We start from the raw sequence: 21085 nt of genomic DNA on the forward strand, positions 1-21085 counted from the left end.
TGATAATGTCTTACATTTGTGTGTCTCTTTTTCATCTCTGGATATCCCCAAGACACCTGCATCGACTTTTTGAGAAAGTGTTGTGGTGGAATGTTTGGTAAGTTTTACCCTAACTTGACTCTGATCCATATTCAACCTGCTAACTGGCTCCCCGCAGTAATACAAACACAACATTATTATTATTATTATTCATGCACTGCACCTTATACACATACAGTACTTCCATGCACTGCACACATGCTTCCTCACAGCACAGGACAGGAGTGTTGTTTTTGTCCCATCCCAGAAATCCAGAAATCTGTTTTAATTGAATTAGGGCCCTTACTAAGTAACAGGTATCTCCTATTGTGTGTGTTTGTGTGAGAGAAAGCGAGAGTGCGAGTGCACAGCAGTAATCCCACAACCCAGAATATTTCCAAGTTTTCTTATATGCAAATTTAAAGGGCAAATACATCTTAAATTCAAGGAACTTCTTCTACTCTGTTTGCTGTAAACACATGTTGATGGATGGTGTAACTTTACAGGGGATGCAGTCAACAATCAGAATTCTATTGCCACGGATACTGTTTATCACACTGTTGGGGATGATCAGGTTGCCAACCGTGGAGTTTCAGGGGTTCTCTCTGGGGTTGCCATGGATACAGTTTATAGCACTGTAGGGGAGAAGACACCTAGAGATTACTCCATGAATCAGAATAATAACAATCAGCCCACTAACACAGGTAATAACACTAACACACCTTTTACATGGTACTACTATGGGGCCTTTTTGACAATGCAGATATGTGGAGATGTTGCCAGAAATGTGTTACTCACATTATTTGTGGTAGCATTTATTTGAAGAACATGTTTTAGTGACATCTACATACAGTATGAGAAGGTGATTAATAATGTGAGTTTAAAGTTAGCTGTGTGTGGACTAGCCTATATAAAATGTGTATGATGCAGTTGGAATCTGCAAGGGAAATGTGCTTTAAATGATGTACGTTTGATGAGTATTTGAAATAACCTGTTTGGTTTTGGTTTCTCTTCACATCTATGCATTTGTGCACTGTCAAAATGTCTCCAATAGAGGTAACATTGTGGATAAAGATTCTGTCACCGCCACCCCTTGCTAGTTTATACGTTCCAAAAGCCAATTATTTAATGTGCTTCAGTGTCACGCCCTGGCTCTGGGGACTCTTAAATGTTGAGCCAGGGTGTGTAGTGTCTATGTTATATTTTCTATGTTGATGTTCTAGATCGTTTAGATCTATGTTGGCCAGGGTGGTTCCCAATTAGAGGCAGCTGTATCTCGTTGTCTCTGATTGGGGACCATACTTAGGCAGCCTGTTTGGCACCAGTCGGTGTGGGATCTTGTTCCGTAAAGGTTTGTTTTGTGTAGCCTCAGGACTTCACGTATCGTTTGTTTGTTGTTTTTGTTCGTGTTGTGTACTACAATAAAGATGTACGCTTATCACGCTGCGCCTTGGTCCGTATCTTCCATTAACGAGCGTGACAGAAGATCCCACCAAAAGAGCAGCGTGCCCAGCAGGAGAGAATAGCGATGTCTCAGGTGGGCAAATGGTGGTCATGGGAGGATATATTCGCGGGGAAAGGGCCATGGGCAAAGGTTAATGCCCAGGCAAGAGAGGAGAAATGGCGCCAACCGTGCCGACGATGGACACCCGAGAGGCAACCCCAAGAAAATTTTGGGGGGGCACACGGCGTGGACGACGGGGCAGCAGGAGGCAGCGACAGGGCGTATCTGCAGAAGGGAGAGGGAGAGTGTAGAGGCACGGCGAGAGGAGCTGGTTAGGCAGCAGAAGGAGTGGAGGTTTATAAGGAAACCCAGTCCCGCTCCTCGCACCAAGCAAGTGGTGTGTGTCACCAGTCCGGTCCGGCCCGTTCCTGATCCCCGCACTAAGTTAGTGGTGCGTGTTCCCAGTACGGCCCGACCCGTTCCTGCTCCTCGCACTAAGCCAGTGGTGCGTGTTCCCAGTCCGGCCCGGCCCGTTCCTGCTCCCCGCACCAAGCCAGTGGTGCATGTCCACACTACGGCCCGACCCGTTCCTGCTCCCCGCACCAAGCCAGTGGTGCGTGTTCCCAGTCCGGCCCGGCCCGTTCCTGCTCCCCGCACCAAGCCAGTGGTGCGTGTTCCCAGTCCAGCCCGGCCTGTTCCTGCTCCCCGCACCAAGCTAGTGGTGCGTATTCCCAGTCCAGCCCGGCCTGTTCCTGCCCCTCGCACCAAGCCAGTGGTGCGCGTCGCCAGCCCGGTCCGGCCTGTTCCCTGCCCCTCGCACCAAGCCAGTGGTGCGCGTCGCCAGCCCGGTCCGGTCTCTTCCTGCCCCTCGCACCAAGCCAGTGGTGCGCGTCGCCAGCCCGGTCCGGCCCGTTCCTGCTCCCCGCACCAAGCCAGTGGTGCTCGTCGTCAGCCCGGTCCGGCCCGTTCCTGCTCCCCGCACCAAGCCAGTGGTGCGCGCCGTCAGCCCGTTCCTGCTCCCCGCACCAAGCCAGTGGTGCGTGTGTCCAGTCCGGCACGGCCCGTGCCTGTTCCACCGGCACCGGTCAGCTGCTCCACTCCGGAGCCAGAGCAATCCGCTCCACCGGGGTCCGGTCCAACTCCAGTCAGCGGATCCACTCCGGAGCCAGAGCAATCCGCTCCACCGGTGCCCAGTCCAGCTCCGGCCAGCGGCTCCAGTCCGGAGCCTGTACGGGTTGATCCACCGTCGTCGGGTCCAGCTCCAGTCACCGGTGCCAGACCAGACCAGGGGAGCAACGGGGAGGTGGAGAGAAAGTGGTGGTCACGCCCGGAGCCGGATCCGCCTCCGAGGCGGAATGCCCACCCGGCCCCTACCCTGTTGTATTTGTGTGGCGCGGTCGCAGTCCGCGCCTTTGGGGGGGGGGGGGGGTACTGTCACGCCCTGGCTCTGGGGACTCTTAAATGTTGAGCCAGGGTGTGTAGTGTCTATGTTATATTTTCTATGTTGATGTTCTAGATCGTTTAGATCTATGTTGGCCAGGGTGGTTCCCAATCAGAGGCAGCTGTATCTCGTTGTCTCTGATTGGGGACCATATATAGGCAGCCTGTTTGGCACCAGTCGGTGTGGGATCTTGTTCCGTAAAGGTTTGTTTTGTGTAGCCTCAGGACTTCACGTATCGTTTGTTTGTTGTTTTTGTTCGTGTTGTGTACTACAATAAAGATGTACGCTTATCACGCTGCGCCTTGGTCCGTATCTTCCGTTAACGAGCGTGACATTCAGTGTGAGTCTTCTGCTTTATTTGATCTGCTCCATGGTTGTCAATCAGAACATTTTGAGTTCTGAGAACTGTTTCCATGTTGTTTTGTTTGATATGACTGTTGCTGGTTTAGAAATGTGGCTTATTTCAGAATGTCTCAAGACCTTTGCAGGTTTTGTGTCTTTAAGAGCTTGTGGTTAAACCGTTCATCTACTGCAGGGGTAGGTAACCCTGGTCCTGGAGGACTGCAGGCACTTCATGTTTTTGATTTAACTGACCTGGAAGACCAGGTGTGGTGTGAATTTAGTCAATCACTGAACTGATCAATTAGCTCAGTTGGTCTGGTGTGGTGCCTAGTTGGAAGAAAATCCTGCAGTACCTCCAGCACTCCAGGAACAGGGTTGCCTATCCCTGACCTATTGTATGTTACAAATCAAAAAGTCAGGGTACAGGGGGTGGCTTGGGTCTAAAATGATTTTGTGAGCCTTGCGGTGGGCCCTGACCTTAAAGATCTCATCCAGGCTTTTCTGTTTGACTCCAAGTACCTTGCTTGCTGTGGTGATAATCCTTCTCAGCATATTTCTCTGGCTGACAGTGATTGCCAAACCAACAAACAATACAAAAAGTTAAATTAATCTCAATGAAAGATTTGTAAACAGAGTCAGTATAGTACAGTCAACATTAAAAGATCCCAGCTTTTTGAGAAAGTACAGTCTCTGTTGACTCTTTTTGTAGATCAGGTCTGTACATTTACTCCACTGAAGCTTATTGTCTAAGAGGACACCCTGATATGTGTATTCCTCTACAATCTCTATGTTCTGACCTCTGATAGATGTTGTACGCTTCCTGACGTCTATGCACATCTCTTTGGTCTTGTTGGTATTGAGGACCAAGTGTGATTTGTCACACCACTCTACAAAGTCATTTAGGATGGTGTTCCTCATCATCATGCAACAGGCTGATCAAGGCAGTGTCATCAGCGAACTTAATGAGGTGTCTGTCAGTATGGAAACTAGTACAACTATTAGTGTACAGGATGTACAGGAGTGGGGACAAAACACATCCCTGAGGAGAGCCTGTGTTGGTGGTGCGTATGTCCGACACGTGGGGACCTACTTTGACCCGCTGCGACCTCTGGCTCAGGAAGTCCAACAGCCACAAAACCAGCCCCCCATCTAAGGAGAAGTCCCTTATGAGTCTCTGTGCCAGAATGTAAGGCTGGATTGTGTTGAAGGCAGAAGAAAAGTCAACAGAACCGTGACATGGGATTTGGCGCCCTCTAGATATCTATAGATCATGTTGAGGAGAGTAAGAACGGCATCATCAACTCCTCTGCTGGGCTGATAGGCAAACTGAAACGGGTCGAGGAGCTTCTGGGTGGCACTGAGAATATGACTTCTCACAATTTTCTCAAAGCATTTCATTAATAAGGATGTCAAGGCGACAGGGTGGTGGTCATTCAGCACAGAGGGATTAGATGCTTTAGGAATGGGTATAATTATTGAGTTTTTCCACAATACTGGCACATGTTGCTGGTAGAGCGAGGATTGCTAAATGTCTGTAAAAACACCAGTCAGTGGTTCAGCACAGTGCTTTAACACGTCCAGTTATTTTGTCTGGGCCTGGGCTTTTGTGTGCGTTACATCCCCTGAACTACTTTACATCATCAGCCTGTTTAACAACAACCCTCTCAAACATTTGTAATGATGCTTCCATTTGTTTTACCTCTGACACAAAGTCGTCAGATTCAAATCGTGAGAAGAAAACATTCAGTTCATTAGCCATGTTCTGGCCCTCGTGTCTCCCAAGGTCAGCATTGGTTAGCCATGTTCTGGCCTTCATGTCTCCCAAGGTCAGCATTGGTTAGCCATGTTCTGGCCCTCATGTCTCCCAAGGTCAGCATTGGTTTTTACCCTGCCTATGTGGGAGGCACTAGCCATGGATTCAATCCCTTGCCAGGCCACCCTTGAGTTTCCTGAGGAGAGGGTCCTCTCCACCCTTTGCTTGTATGCCTCCTTGTCCACCAGTATCTGTCTTTTGATCTCACGTTGTCTAGCCTGTCTATAACCATCAGCATAAAAGGCCTTCTTCCTATTAAGTAGTGATTTTAGATTTTTTGATACCCAAGGCTTATTGTTAGGGAAGATTTTACAGGTTTTAGTAGGCACAACTGACTCAGAAGTTTACATAGTCTGAAACAACATCTGTGAGTTCATCAAGATCAGAGCTGTCCTCATATACCTCATATATCCTCATATACCTCCCACATAGTACAGTCAAAACACCCTTGGAGATGAGTGATACTATTGTCGTTCCAGATCTGAACAGTTTTAACTGTAGGTTTCTCCCTCTCCAGGAGCCGACAGTAGGTTGGCCAGAGGTAGACAACATTGTGGTCTGATGTCCCCAGGGGAGGTCTAGTGGTGGCAGAGAAAGCATTTGGTATTGTCCCATAGCACAAATCAAGAGTCTTATTTTTCCTAGTGTGACATTTCACATACTGGTGGTACGTGCGCAGGATCTTCTGCAAAGTACAGTTGTTAAAATCCCCTAAAATAAATGTGGGTGCGTCGGGGGAGATGGATTCCAGTTTCTGTGACAGATTATAAATAATCTCTGATGCTTTTGCTATATTAGCTTTTGGTTGAATGTACACAACGGTAACAAACAATTGGGGGAACTCACGGGGCAGATAGTAGGGTCGCAGTGACACAGAAAGCAGTTCAATGTTGGGGGTACAGAGTATCTGTCTTACCAGGATCAATTTACACCACTGGTCCCTGACAAGCAGGCCACAGTGATGTTTCCCTGTGACGGTCAGATCACGGTCCGCTCTGACAAGTGTGAAGCCGGCCGGCTCCACTTCCCTGTCTGGGACTCTGTCATCCAGCCAAGTCTCAGTAAACGCCAGCAAACAGGCCTCCCAGTATTCGTGTTGGAAGCATACATTCGCTAAAAGCTCATCTGCTTTCCCCCTCAGTGACTGGGCATTGATCAGCAAGGTGGTGGGTAAGGGAAGTTTGGTCTTACATTTTTAAGTCTTTGTCTGATTCCCCGGCGTTTTCGAAGTTTGCATTTGGGTTTGTAATCCACTTGCAGACAATCAGGGATTAAGATGGGCCATTGGGATATCCATGGCGTTCGTGTTTGAGTTGCATTGTAGTAGGAACTCTCTGCTGTATTGGATTCCGCTGCCAGCAGCGTTTTCATCATTTAGTCCATCTGTAGCGGGTACACGATCAACAAGATCAGTCCAACACCCCACCACTGTAAAGCCATCGTTGACAGATGGTTTACAAACAAAGTGTACAAATTAAAAACATAAAAGAACGTCACACCAAACTTCACACACACTGCGGGATGCAACAGAGCCTTGCACTCCAGGAACAGGGTTGCCTATCCCTGATCTACTGTATGTTACAAATCAAATAGTTCCATCATCATCATTAAATATTGTCACAACAAAGATGTTTGAGAATGCTAAACTGATCTATTCTCTCTTCTTCAGCTAAACCCAGTGATGGAAACAACCAAACCACAGGCAAGTCATCCAGCTCATTTAAGACGTCATGAAGCAGAAGTAGGATAGATGCTCATCTGCATATCTCAGAATATCACGAGAACATAGATTGATTGCTATTTTATTTGAATTCTGTTTTTAATTACTTTAAGTAGGAAGTCTCTGTTTAAGTCAATGACACTTGATGGTAAGACACAGTGGCATTCCCCTGGAATTCTGCCACTTAGCATCCTTTTCATGGTCATCTAGAAGTGAACACAACAAATACTAATATGGTCTGTGTATGAGAATGTTAAGCTCAACTTTTCTCTCTTCTTTTCTCCTCAACTAAAGTCAGTGATGGAGTCCAGTCAGAACAAGGCAAGTCATCCAGTTAAGATTGTAAAGCAGAAGTAACTTCTTTAAGTAGCATTTGATGCAGTAGGAGAGAGGCTGTAGTTGATGTTTTCCTTCTGTGTGATTCTGCAGAGGTTACGGTTCCGCTAACGGACATCAACATAACAGGGGAAGAGGATGCAGACAATGCTGGAAAGGGGCAGGAGAATGGAGGTTTGTATGAAACTTAAGCGCATAGTTTACCTGGTAACAGAGTGCACTGGCAGTTACAGTACACTCAAACCATATTTGTCCCGGAGGATTTGATTCCTATAACTGACTGATTCTTAAAAGCTAAATATACTGAACAAAAATGTAAATGCAACATGCAACAATTTCAACGATTTTACTGAGTTACAGTTCAAATAAGGAAATCATTCAATTGAAATAAATTCAGTAGGCCCTAATCTATGCATTTCATATGACTGGGTAGGGGCGCAGCCTTGGATGGGCCTGGGAGGGCATAGGCCCACCCAATTGGGAGCCAGGCCCACCCACTAGGGAGCCAGGCCCAGCCACGTGGTCTGCGGTTGTGTGGCCGGTTGGACGTAGTGATCCCTAATAAATACAAATACTGCCAAATTCTCTAAAACGACATTGGAGGCGACTTATGGTAGAGAAATGAACATTAAAGTATTTGACAACAGCTCTGGTGGACATTCCAATTGTACGCTCCCTCAAAACTTAACATCTGTGGCATTGTGTTGTGTGACACAACTGCACATTTTAGAGTGGACTTTTTTTGTCCCCACACAAGGTGCACCTGTGTAATGATCATGCTGTTTAATCAGCTTCTTAATATGCCACACCTGTCAGGTGGATGGATTATCTTGGCAAATGAGAAATGCTCACTAACAGGGATGTATACAAATTTGTTCACAATATTTGAGAGAAATAAGCTTTTTGTGCATATGGAACATTTCTGGGATCTTTTATTTCAGCTCATGAAACATGCAGCCAACACTTTAAATGTTGTGTTTATATATAGGGTTAGGACTACATATTTATACCCTAACCATGATGTGTTACCCTGGATACATTGATACTCTGATACATTTATGAAATGTCTGCTTAAAGTGGGAGGTGAGTTCATGTTGAAACCAGACAAGTCCACAGTGCCTGGCCCCATCACAAGCATCTTATGGAAGCATAGGAAGAACAAGGTGGCAGACTGAGCTGAGAATCAGTGGATTGACAAAAACAGACTGGAGTTTAATCTGTGGAGTTCAACAGCGAACTGCTTGACAAGACATATAAACTATCTGTTATCAGGATGTGTTTCTGTATGCGTGTGTGTGTTCATATATCTGTGTGTATGTATCCGTGTGTATGTGTGCGCGTGGTCGTGTATGAAACAGCAGGTTATGCAGTGCCTCACAAGCATAATTTTTGTTTTGTATACAGTCGTGGTCAAAAGTTTTGAGAATGACACAAATATAAATGTTCATAAAGTCTGCTGCCTCAGTTTTTATGATGGCAATTTGCATATACTCCAGAATATTATGAAGAGTGATCAGATGAATTGCAATTAATTGCAAAGTCCCTCTTTGCCATGAAAATGAACTTAATCCCCAAATAACATTTCCACTGCATTTCAGCCCTGCCACAAAAGGACCAGCTGACATCATGTCAGTGATTCTCTCGTTGACGAGGACAAGGCTGGAGATCACTCTGTCATGCTGATTGAGTTAGAATAACAGACTGGAAACGTTAAAAGGAGGGTGGTGCTTGAAATCATTGTTCTTCCTCTGTTAACCATGGTTGCCTGCAAGGAAACACGTGCCGTCATCATTGCTTTGCACAAAAAGGGCTTCACAGGCAAGGATATTGCTGCTAGTAAGATTGCACCTAAATCAACCATTTATCGGATCATCAAGAACTTCAAGGAGAGAGGTTCAATTGTTGTGAAGAAGGCTTCAGGGCGCCCAAGAATGTCTAGCAAGCGCCAGGACCATCTCTTAAAGTTGATTCAGCTGCGGGATCGGGGCACCACCAGTGCAGAGCTTGCTCAGGAATGGCAGCAGGCAGGTGTGAGTGCATCTGCACGCACAGTGAGGCGAATACTTTTGGAGGATGGCCTGGTGTCAAGAAGGGCATCGAGGAAGCCACTTCTCTCCAGTAAAAACATCAGGGACAGACTGATATTCTGCAAAAGGTACAGGGATTGGACTGCTGAGGACTGGGGTAAAGTCATTTTTTCTGATGAATCCCATTTCCGATTGTTTGGGGCATCCGGAAAAAAGCTTGTCCGGAGAAGACAAGGTGAGCGCTATCATCAGTCCTGTGTCATGCGAACAGTAAAGCATCCTGAGACCATTCATGTGTGAGGTTGCTTCCCAGCCAAGGGAGTAGGCTCACTCACAATTTTGCCTAAGAACACAGCCATGAATAAAGAATGGTACCAACACATCCTCAGAGAGCAACTTCTCCCAACCATCCAAGAACAGTTTGGTGACGACCAATGCCTTTTCCAGCATGATGGAGCACCTTGCCATAAGGCAAAAGTGATAACTTGCAACAGGCTGATCAAAGCAGTGTCATCGAACTTAACGAGGTGTCTGTCAGGATGGGAACTAGTACAACTATTAGTGTACAAGAGTGGGGACAAAACACATCCCTGAGGAGAGCCTGTGTTGGTGGTGCATATGTCCGACACGTGGGGACCTACTTTGACCCGCTGTGACCTCTGGCTCAGGAAGTCCAACAGCCACAAAACCATCCCCCCATCTAAGGAGAAGTCCCTTATGAGTCTCTGTGCCAGAATGTAAGGCTGGATTGTTTTGAAGGCAGAAGAAAAGTCAACAGAACCGTGACATGGGATTTGGCGCCCTCTAGATATCTATAGACCATGTTGAGGAGAGTAAGAATGGCATCATCAACTCCTCTGCTAGACTGATAGGCAAACTGAAACGGGTCGAGGAGCTTCAGGGTGGCACGAGGGCCAGAACATGGCTAATGAACTCAATGTTTTCTTCTCAAGATTTGTGTCGGAGGTAAAACATACATGCAAAAGGTGGAGAGGACCCTCTCCTCAGGAAACTCAAGGGTGGCCTGGCAAGGGATTAAATCCATGGCTAGTGCCTCCCACATAGGCAGGGTAAAAACCAATGCTGACCTTGGGAGACATGAGGGCCAGAACATGGCTAACCAATGCTGACCTTGGGAGACATGAAGGCCAGAACATGGCTAACCAATGCTGACCTTGGGAGACATGAGGGCCAGAACATGGCTAATGAACTGAATGTTTTCTTCTCACGATTTGAATCTGACGACTTTGTGTCAGAGGTAAAACACATGGAAGCATCATTACAAATGTTTGAGAGGGTTGTTATTAAACAGGCTGATGTTGTAAAGTTGTTCAGGGGATGTAACGCACACAAAAGCCCAGGCCTAGACAAAATAACTGGACGTGTTAAAGCACTGTGCTGAACCATTGACTGGTGTTTTTACAGACATTTTCCAATCCTCGCTCTACCAGTTCCAGTATTGTGGAAAAACTAAATAATTATTCCCATTCCTAAAGCATCTAATCCCGCTGTGCTGAATGACTACCGTCCTGTCGCCTTGACATCCTTAGTAATGAAATGCTTTGAGAAAATTGTGAGAAGTCATATGCCAAGAGTGTGCAAACTGTCATCAAGGCAAAGGGTGGCTAATTTGAAGAATCTCAAATATAGAATAACTTTTTATTTATTTAGCAGTTTTTTGGTTACTACATGATTCCATGTGTGTTATTTCATAGCTTTGATGTCTTCACTATTATTCTACAATGTAGAAAATAGTAAAAATAAAGAAAAACCCTTGAATGAGTAGGTGTGTCCAAACTTTTGACTGGTACTATACATTATACTGTGTATTATAAGTATTGGAGGTTTTCTTTCAAATGATCAGATTAGAAAAAGTTTGTCCTTCTGTTCTCCTTAACATCAGAAGTCAGCAGATCCAGTAGTCCTAAATATGAGTCAAGGCCTGAGGGTAAGAAGACACAGTGGCATTCACCTGGAATTCTGCCACTTAGCATCCTTTTCATTGTCATCCAGAAGTGAACACAACAAATACTAATGTGGTCTGTGTATGAGAATGTTAAACTCAACTTTGACTGGACTACTGATGTAGTCCAGTCAGAACAAGGCAAGTCATACAGTTAATTTCAGACTGTATAAAGCAGAAGTAACTTCTTTAAAGATGTACTATAAAGAAATCACTAAGTTTCCTGGTTGATAAAATTCTAATAGTTTGCCTAATTTCAGTTTATGTGAAGAAACAAGCAGTCATTGTGTAGAGAATCATTGTACCATCTAAATATATGTTTCCATAACCAAAAATGTTGTATATTCAGCTGTTTGAAGCTGGTGTACAAAACCGAAATGGGAAGCATAGAAATAGAACAGATTTACGGCTTCTTAGACTTGCTTACAATGGGAATGAAAGATCTATAACTCAAATTTCTATGTGAATTTGTAAGGGTCGCCCAAAAAGTTACATATCGTAGCTTTTAGAAGTGTTTGATGCAGTAGGAGAGAGGCTGTAGTTAATGTTTTCCTTCTACGTGTGATTCTGCAGGGGTTACGGTTCCACAAACGGCCAACCCCAAAACAGGGGAAGACGATGCAGACAAAGATGGAAAGGGGCAGGGGAATGGAGGTGTGTATGAAACTTAAGCGGATAGTTTACCCGGTAACAGAGTGCTCTGGCAGTTACAGTACACTCAAACCATATTTGTCCTGATGATTTGGTTCCTTGATTCACCGCTGCTGAATTGTTGATGTATTTTTTTTATGTATATATTTTTGCCAAGATGCTTTTAAATGGATAGTCATTGGCTCAATAACCTGAAGTCTATGGGAACAGCTACACTATATATAGAAACGTATGTGGACACCCCTTCAAATTAGTGGATTAAGCTATTTCAGCCACACCCATTGCTGACAGGTGTATACAATCGAGGACACAGCCATGCAATCTCCATAGACAAATATTGGCAGTAGAATGGCCTTACTGAAGAGCTCAGTGAATTTCAACGTGGCACCGTCATAGGATGCCACCTTTCCAACAAGTCAGTTCGTCAAATTTCTGCCTGGCTAGAGCTGTCCCGGTCAACTAAGTGCTGTTATTGTGAAGTGGAAACGTCTAGGAGCAATAACGGCTCAGCCACGAAGTGGTAGGCCACACAAGCTCACAGAACGGGACCGGCGAGTGCTGAAGCGCGTAGCGTGTAAAAATAGTCTGTCCTCGGTTGCAACACTCACTACCGAGTTCCAAACTGCCTCTGGAAGCAACGTCAGCACAAGAACTGTTCTTTGGGAGCTTCATGAAATGGGTTTCCATGGCCGAGCAGCTGCACACAAGCCTAAGATCAGCATGCACATTGCCAAGTGTCAGCTGGAGTGGTGTAAAGTTCACCGCCATTGGACTCTGGAGCTGTGGAAACGCGTTCTCTGGAGTGACGAATCACGCTTCACCATCTGGCAGTCTGACGGACAAATCGGGGTTTGGCGAATGCCAGGAGAACGCAACCTGCCCCAATGCATAGTGCCAACTGTAAAGTTTGGTGCAGGAGGAATAATGGTCTGGGGCAAGTTTTTTTTATGGTTCGGGCTAGGCCCCTTAGTTCCAGTGAACAGCATACAATGATATTCTAGACGATTCTGTGCTTCCACCTTTGTGGAAACAGTTTGGGGAAGGCCCTTTCATGTTTCAGCATGACAATGCCCCCGTGCACAAAGCGAGGTCCATGCAGAAATGGTTTGTTGAGGTCGGTGTGGAAGAACTTGACAGGCCTGCACAGAGCCCTGACCTCAACCCCATTGAACACCTTTGGGATGAATTGGAACGCCGACTGCGAGTTAAGAAGATTTTATAGTAAACTATGAGATTAACTCTGTTTATCACAAACATGACGAACATGGAGTCAGAATTAGACATGGGTGCTCTCTGATGCTGGGCGGGAACATGATTGGTTCCTTTCACTGGGTTTGTGTGTGTGTGAAGTGTGGATCTGACCTTGGGTCGAATTCTTTGCTCTTACCTAATCCATGGCTGTCTTACCTTATTGGAGACTGAAACCAGACTGTTGCCTTTTGACTCTCTCCTCAAACAAAGTAGAGAGAGTGGAGCCAGAGTTGAACAGAGTTTAGACTAATCATGAGTAATTACAGCATGACGGGAGGGAAGAGAGGAGTGGGTTTGGGTATGTTTGAAAGATTGAGTGTGGACCTGTCATGTCCAACAATCAATCTTCAGGTCAAGCCAGGGTGAGCCGGGGTTGAACAGAGTTTAAACTGAACATGATTGTTTTTGCATGACAAGGGCGTGATTGATTATACTACTATTGATTCTAAACTGAATAAAAGTCCAATTTAGCCGCTATCATAGACTAAGGAAGTGGGCGGAGCGGTAGAGAGGGGGAAACTGAGGATGGTGGTGGGGGAACCCAAGAGGGAGGGGCTTTAAGCTAAGATGTATGTGAATATGACTATATAAACGGAGAGCTGAGAGGTAGACGGGAGGTGCTCTGCAGACCAGCTCGGCTTCCGTTACTCTATGTAAAAAAATCTATATTGATTCTACAAAAACTCTGGAAGAACTTTGATTTTTAATAAGTATAGTGATAATTTTCCACATCACGAGCCAGGCCTAATCGCCCAACATCATTGCCCGACCTCACTAATGCTCTTGTGGCTGAATGGAAGCAAGTCCCTGCAGCAATGTTCCAACATCTAGTGGAAAGCCTTCCCAGAAGAGTGGAGGCTGTTATAGCAGCAAAGGGGGGACCAACTCCATATTAATGCCCATGATTTTGGAATGAAATGTTTGACAAGCAGGTGTCTAGATACCTTTGGTCATGTAGTGTAGCATGTCATTGCGCTAACACTAGTAGCAATGCCCCCCGTCTACCACTGCTGAAAAAGTCCTAGGGAAAACACTGCTGTAACCGACTGATTCTTAAAGGTTAAATATAATATACTGTGTATTATAAGCATAGGAGTGTTTCTTTCAAATGATCAGATTAGAGAAAGTTTGTCTTTCTGTTCTCCTTAGCAGCTGAAGCCAGCAGATCCGACAGTCCTAAAGAGAAGTCAGAGCCTGATGGTAAGGCACAGTGGCATTCACCTGGAATTCTGCCACTTAGCATCCTTTTCATTGTCATCCAGAAGTGAACACAACAAATACTAATGTGGTCTGTGTATGAGAATGTTAAGCTCAACTTTTCTCTCTTCTCCTCAGCTAAAGGCAGTGATGGAGTCCAGCCAAAACAAGGCAAGTCATCCAGTTAATTTAAGACTGTATAAAGCAGAAGTAACTTCTTTAAAGATGTATTATACAGAAATCACTAAGTTTCCTGGTTGATAAAATTCTAATAGTTTACCTAATTTCAGTTTATGTGAAAAAACAAGCAGTCATTGTGTAGAGAATCATTGTACCATCTAAACCGCTGTGAAATATATTTTCCATAACCAAAAATATTGTATATTCAGCTGTTTGAAGCTGGTGTACAAAACTGAAACAGGAAGCATAGAAATAGAACAGATTTACCACTTCTTAGACTTGCTTACAACGGGAATGAAAGATCTATAACTCACATTTCTATGTGAATTTGGCTGGGTCGCCCAAAAAGTTACATATCGTAGCTTTAAGCAGTGTTTGATGCAGTAGGAGAGAGGCTGTAGTTAATGTTTTCCTTCTACGTGTGATTCTGCAGGGGTTAAGGTTCCACAAACGGCCAACCCCAAAACAGGGGAAGACGACGCAGACAAAGCTGAAAAGGGGCAGGAGAAGGGAGGTGTGTATGAAACTTAAGCGGATAGTTTACCCGGTAACAGAGTGCTCTGGAAGTTACAGTGAACTCCAACCATATTTGTCCTGATGATTTGATTCCTGTAACTGACAGATTCTTAAATGCTAAATACATTATACTGTGTATTATAAGGATAGAGGGTTCATCTAGAACAGGGGTGTCAAACTCATTCCATGAAGGGCTTAGTGTCCGAGGGTTTTTGGTTTTTCCTTTCAATTAAAACCTAGACAACCAGGTGAGGGGAGTTCTTTACTATTAGTGACCTTAATTCATCAATCAAGTACAAGGGAGGAGTGAAAACCCGCAGACACTCGGCCCTCCATGGAATGAGTGTGACACGTGATCTAGAGGGTTACTAGAAATGATCTAATTAGAAAAAGTTTGTCCTTCTGTTCTCCTTAGGAGCTGAAGCCAGCGGATCCGGTAGTCCTAAAGAGAAGTCAGAGCCTGATGGTAAGGCACAGTGGCATTCACCTGGAATTCTGCCACTTAGCATCCTTTTCATTGTCATCCAGAAGTGAACACAACAAATACTAATGTGGTCTGTGTATGAGAATGTTAAGCTCAACTTTTCTCTCTTCTCTTCTCCTCAACTAAAGGCAGTGATGTAGTCCAGCCAGAACAAGGCAAGTCATCCAGTTAATTTCAGACTGTAAAAAGCAGAAGTAACTTCTTTAAAGATGTACTATACAGAAATTACTAAGTTTCCTGGTTGATAAAATTCTAATAGTTTACCTAATTTCAGTTTGTGAAAAAACAAGCAGTCATTGTGTAGAGAATCATTGTACCATCTAAACCGCTGTGAAATCTATTTTTCCATAACCAAAAATATTGTATATTCAGCTGTTTGAAGCTGGTGTACAAAACCAAAACGGGAAGCATAGAAATAGAACAGGTTTACCGCTTCTTAGACTTGCTTACAACGGGAATGAAAGATCTATAACTCACATTTCTATGTGAATTTGGCTGGGTCGCCCAAAAAGTTACATATCGTAGCTTTAAGCAGTGTTTGATGCAGTATGAGAGAGGCTGTAGTTAATGTTTTCCTTCTACGTGTGATTCTGCAGTGGTTACGGTTCCGTTAACTGCCAACCCCAAAACAGGGGAAGACGACGCAGACAAAGCTGAAAAGGGGCAGGAGAAGGGAGGTGTGTATGAAACTTAAGCAGATAGTTGACCCGGTAACAGAGTGCTCTGGGAGTTACATTACACTCAACCCATATTTGTCCTGGATGATTTGATGCCTGTAACATTATACTGTGTATTATAAGGATAGAGGGTTCATCTAGAACAGGGGTGTCAAACTCATTCCATGAAGGGCTCAGTGTCTGAGGGTTTTTGTTTTTTTCCTTTCAATTAAGACCTAGACAACCAGGTGAGGGGAGTTCTTTACTAATTAGTGACCTTAATTCATCAATCAAGTACAAGGGAGGAGTGAAAACCCGCAGACACTCGGCACTCCATGGAATGAGTTTGACACGTGATCTAGAGGGTTACTAGAAATGATCTCATTAGAACAAGTTTGTCCTTCTGTTCTCATTAGCAGATGAACCCAGTGGATCCAACAGTCCTAAAGATGAGTCAAAGCCTGAGGGTAAGACACAGTGGCATTCACCTGGAATTCTGCCATCTACTATGTTGTTGTTTACCTTGAGGATTGGTAGAGCAAGTTTGTGGTCCAGAATAGACAAACTAGGAAATCCCTGTACTGTTTGATTGTTGTAGCTTGTGAGGGTGTGAAGGGAGACCAGGGATGTGTGTGCACATGCGTGCTTACCTGCATGTGTATGTATGATTAAGTCCAACTCTTCTGTTGTGTGTTTTCTTGCCAGAAACCACACCGTTGATGGAGTATGAAGACAGACTGTAAATAATCCAGTGTTTTAGGATGGTAAGTCTGAGTCTGAGAAAGACAGTAACCACAAGATTTATTAAGAAAGCATTTGGAAGTGCTCACATTGTTATTACATTGTTATTATGTGTGTGATCAACATGTGGGATTTTTCTTTTAATTTGGATGCCATGAAAGTCAAACATTGAAGAGGTGAGATTGGTGTTGGCATTCTTAAAGCCAGACTCAGTGTCAGTTTCGTCATTTTGTTTACTTTGTATGTTTTGTTTTGTCGCGTCAACAAAACAAACCCAGCCATGATGTCATAACATACTCTAGAGTCTAGGCTACCTGAGAGAAATCTGACCTGCAATTTGTAAACAAAGCTGCTGTATTTATAACATAAGACCAAGAGTTTTTCCAGACCATGTGACCTGACCAGGGAAAAACTCCTGGTCCTAGTCATTAGTAATGTTTTGTCTGATGATCTCTGATCTCTATTGCTTCCTTCCAGCTGGTGGTCTTCCTGGTGGGGAACTGAGGACCACAAAAATGGGGTTTGAAGGCTCTCAGTACATGCCTCCATGTCTGTTACATTGAGACAAACGACCAAGAAGAGAGAAACTGTTGGAGATGTTTTTAATGTACTATACATTTAAAATGGAAAATAGGCAAATATTGCACATAGTAACTTGCATTCAATCAGATGAAGTACAGTGAGCTACAAAGTATTGGCACAGAGACATCTTTTGTTATTTTGGCTCTGTACTCCAGCACTTTGGATTTGAAATTAGATAATGACTATAAGGTTAAAGTGCAGACTGTCAGCTTTAACCCGATATGAATGAGAATACCCTCAAATTAAAGCTGACAGTCAGTCTGCACTTTAACCTCATAGTCATTGTGTCATTTAAAATCCAAAGTGCTGGAGTACAAAGCCAAAACAACCAAAACACGTGTGACTGTCCCAACAATTTTGGAGCTCACTGTATAATGTGATGAGCCGTGTGCTTTATGAACTTACAGTACTTCAGACATTTGAGGGCAATATTTGTATCTCAGAACATTTGGTGATTGACAAAAACAAGAGATTCTTACCCTTTCTCACTATTCATACCTCGTCTTTACAAATCTCCATCAATTTGTGCAGGTTGTTTTTGTTGTTTGAAGCCATAGTATCAATCACTTTGTGGTTGTATGATACCTTTTCAGGTATTTTCCCCAGAGCGCTTTATGCCAACCCACTCCACTTTCTGTTTTAAATCGCAGCTTGTGAATGTCTTATATCATTTCAGAATTTACTAATTCTTCAAGCCTTCACTTGACTTATATCAAGGTATTTGTACAGGTTGTTATTGTTATAGTTATTTTAATCAGAGTAATTTATGCCAACCCCCACACTAGGCAAAGTCTAGTGTAGGGAGAGAGTGTTGGTTGAGAGGAACCAGGCCTGAGGTAGAGCTCATCCTCATCTGCCTTGTAAAGAGAGTGCTCTGCAGTACTGAGATGTTGTATTACTAACAACAATGGTGCATGTGTATTTGTTTTAATACCTTAATATTCCTTCAAATTTCCCTCTGGTATACAGTGCTGCTTGAAAATATGTGAACCCTACAGGGCTGTCATTATTTTTGCTATAAAATATTAAAATAAACTTAAAATCCTTATCTAAACCCCAATTCGTAATAAAGACATTCAAGTAAATGACAAACAAAAAAGAAATGATATTTTCATTGTTTATTTAACAGAAACTCAGATTCGATGTGTCCAAAAATATGTGAACCCCTTCAGTCAATAGCTTGTGGCACCTCCATTAGCAGCGGTAACTTGGACTAAACGTCTCCTATAGCCAGTAAAATCAGTCTGACATCTGTTTTGAGTGATTTTTGCACACTCCTCCTTACAGAATTCAGCCAATTGAGTGAGGTTTGAGGGGTTTCTGGCATGAACTGCCCGCTTCAGGTCCTGTCACAGCATCTCGATTGGATTTAGGTCAGGACTTTGACTTGCCCAATCCAAAACACAAATCTTCTTTCTCCTGAGCCATTCTTTGGTAGATTTGCTTGAATGCTTTGGGTCGTTGTCTTGTTGGAAGACCCATTTTCGTCCCAGCTTTATCTCCTTGACTGATGGCCTGACATTCTGTTCAAGAATCTCCTGGTATACCTCAGAATTCATGGTTCCCTTAATGATGTGAAGTCATCCAGGTCCAGAGGAGAAAAAGCAGCCCCAGATCTTGACATTCCCACCACCATGCTTGACTGTTGGGATAAGGTTATTTTGGTGGTAGGCAGCGTTGGGTTTTCACCAAACATAGCGGTGTTGATTGTGACCAAAAAGGTCAATTTTGGACTCAACGGTCCAGAGACTGGACTTCCAGAAACCTTCAGGTTTGTCCAGGTGGTCTCTGGCAAAGTTAAGATGGGCAGTTTAGTTCTTTTTTGACAGCAGAGGCTTTTTCCTAGCAACCCTCCCATGAATGACATTTCGATTCAGTGTTCTTCTGATTGTTGAAGCATGCACAGTTACCTGAGATGCAGCAAGGGAGGTCTGCAAATCTCTAGATGTTATGTTTGGGTTGGCTTTTACCTGATTTATTATTGTTCTTGTGGCTCTTGGGGATATTTTGGAAGGGCGTCCACTTCTAGGCCGAGTTGCTGTCATGTTAAATGCTCTCCATTTGTAAATTATTTGCCTCACAGTGGACTGATTATGTTATAGCCTTCCCCAGACTGATGTGCTCTCACTACCCTCATCCTGATGTCCTCTGCGATCTCCTTTCCTCTCGGCATGGTGTGCTTTGCATTCACCTGGATGGGGAACACCAAATTGACCAGGTTTCTTATCTCTATTTATCAGAGTCCCGCCCAAACTCTTTCCTAATGATCTCTCCTTTGATTCGTTCATTTGGTAGCTAATTATTTACCCGCCTGATTCTACTTACCTACTTGATTTAACCAATGCAACTTGGGGTTCACTTATTTTTGCACCTGCAATAATTACTTTTTAATTTTGTTTTTCTACTACACGCATGATTTCCTCTACACCAACATATGGTATTGGTAAATATAAACCTGTTATGTCAGATCAAAAAGACTGGTTCTGATTAAAATAAGATTTCATGGTAAAAACGGAAAAAAGGTCTCACATACTTTCAAGCAGCACTGTATATCTGAGCGTATCTGTTTTCACAATATAATTTTGTCACCTGGATTTTAATAAAACAATTCTCATATCTGTACATCAATCTGTGATGGACCAAAGTAAGGAGTAACAGCGGTGTTGACTAGTTGCCACCAGATTGGTAAGAACATTTGTTGGGAAAGACAACTAACCTGGGATATCCCAGGTTTTAGTTTGTTTACTAGTATGTCTCAGGTAATTATGTTACAGAAGAAGATGTTATGAATTAAGACCAGCCACATTGCTTTATTTTGGAACTGGACTGTTCTAAAATGGAGTCCTGGTACATGCAAAAACCTGTACTTGTACAATCATTGTATGTATCCCTGTTTAAACTCCAGACCTCACACTGTAGTGGTGTGTTGATGACTGAATGCTTGTGTTGTCCATGTACACACAACATCTGAACACCAATTCTGTTTCAGCACTTTGTCTTAAGAATGTATTTTTTCCAAACTTGATTGGTGAAAGCAATACAGAGGAAGGTCTGTATAGGGCTGGGCTGAGCCATCATCAACATACTGTACGTATCCCTATCTGAACCCTTCAGATCTATGAATACTGAGCTAGGGAAAGGGACTAGTTGACTCTAGACTTAGAGATCAGTCTCTTTGCATGCACTGGATTACTTTCTCAGCCAGGTTCACTAAACGGATCACACCACAGGACTGACGATTCCTAAATCAAGTGTCAACTCCTTCCTTCCGAGACATGCTGCTGTGATAAACAAATGCACTTCAAAGCGCAGTGTGTTAAAAATATTTTATCTGCAACGATTGAATTCCAGACTGCATATACTGCCAATACTTTGTGAATTTGAGGTGTTTGATATTTATATTGTTTCAATAAAGGAGTTGAGTTCTATATTTCCTTTTCTTATTTTGACCTCTGACAGTGATCACATTTTTTACTAACCTGATAGGTGAAAGAAAACTACTGTATATATGATCTGTTATCAGTGTGTGTGTGCATGTTTGTTCCAATTCTTGCAGTATTGCTGTGTGTGTGTGTGTGTGCCTCTATATTACAGTGGGGGAAAAAAGTATTTAGTCAGCCACCAATTGTGCAAGTTCTCCCACTTAAAAAGATGAGAGAGGCCTGTAATTTTCATCATAGGTACACGTCAACTATGACAGACAAATTGAGAAAACAAAATCCA

General features: G+C 43.7%; 1 protein-coding gene across 1 annotated transcript in view; it reads left to right on the forward strand.

The window, feature by feature from the left end:
• The window catches only part of LOC311122092 (uncharacterized protein), a 183933-nt gene extending 163141 nt beyond the window's left edge, over positions 1-20792 (forward strand). Inside the window, exons 8-21 of the mRNA XM_084196506.1 lie at positions 53-97; positions 6728-6760; positions 7067-7099; positions 7208-7288; positions 11678-11758; positions 14156-14206; positions 14342-14374; positions 14817-14897; positions 15315-15365; positions 15512-15538; positions 15980-16060; positions 16456-16506; positions 16745-16803; positions 17258-20792. Of these exons, the coding sequence (XP_084052632.1) occupies positions 53-97; positions 6728-6760; positions 7067-7099; positions 7208-7288; positions 11678-11758; positions 14156-14206; positions 14342-14374; positions 14817-14897; positions 15315-15365; positions 15512-15538; positions 15980-16060; positions 16456-16506; positions 16745-16782 (686 nt within the window). The 3' untranslated portion in view covers positions 16783-16803; positions 17258-20792. The remainder of the gene's footprint in view (positions 1-52; positions 98-6727; positions 6761-7066; positions 7100-7207; positions 7289-11677; positions 11759-14155; positions 14207-14341; positions 14375-14816; positions 14898-15314; positions 15366-15511; positions 15539-15979; positions 16061-16455; positions 16507-16744; positions 16804-17257) is intronic.
• Positions 20793-21085: the final 293 nt, after the last annotated feature.

This window comes from Coregonus lavaretus (assembly GCF_964263955.1).
Source record: "Coregonus lavaretus genome assembly, contig: HAP1_SCAFFOLD_751, whole genome shotgun sequence".
Classification (NCBI taxonomy): Eukaryota; Metazoa; Chordata; class Actinopteri; order Salmoniformes; family Salmonidae; genus Coregonus; species Coregonus lavaretus.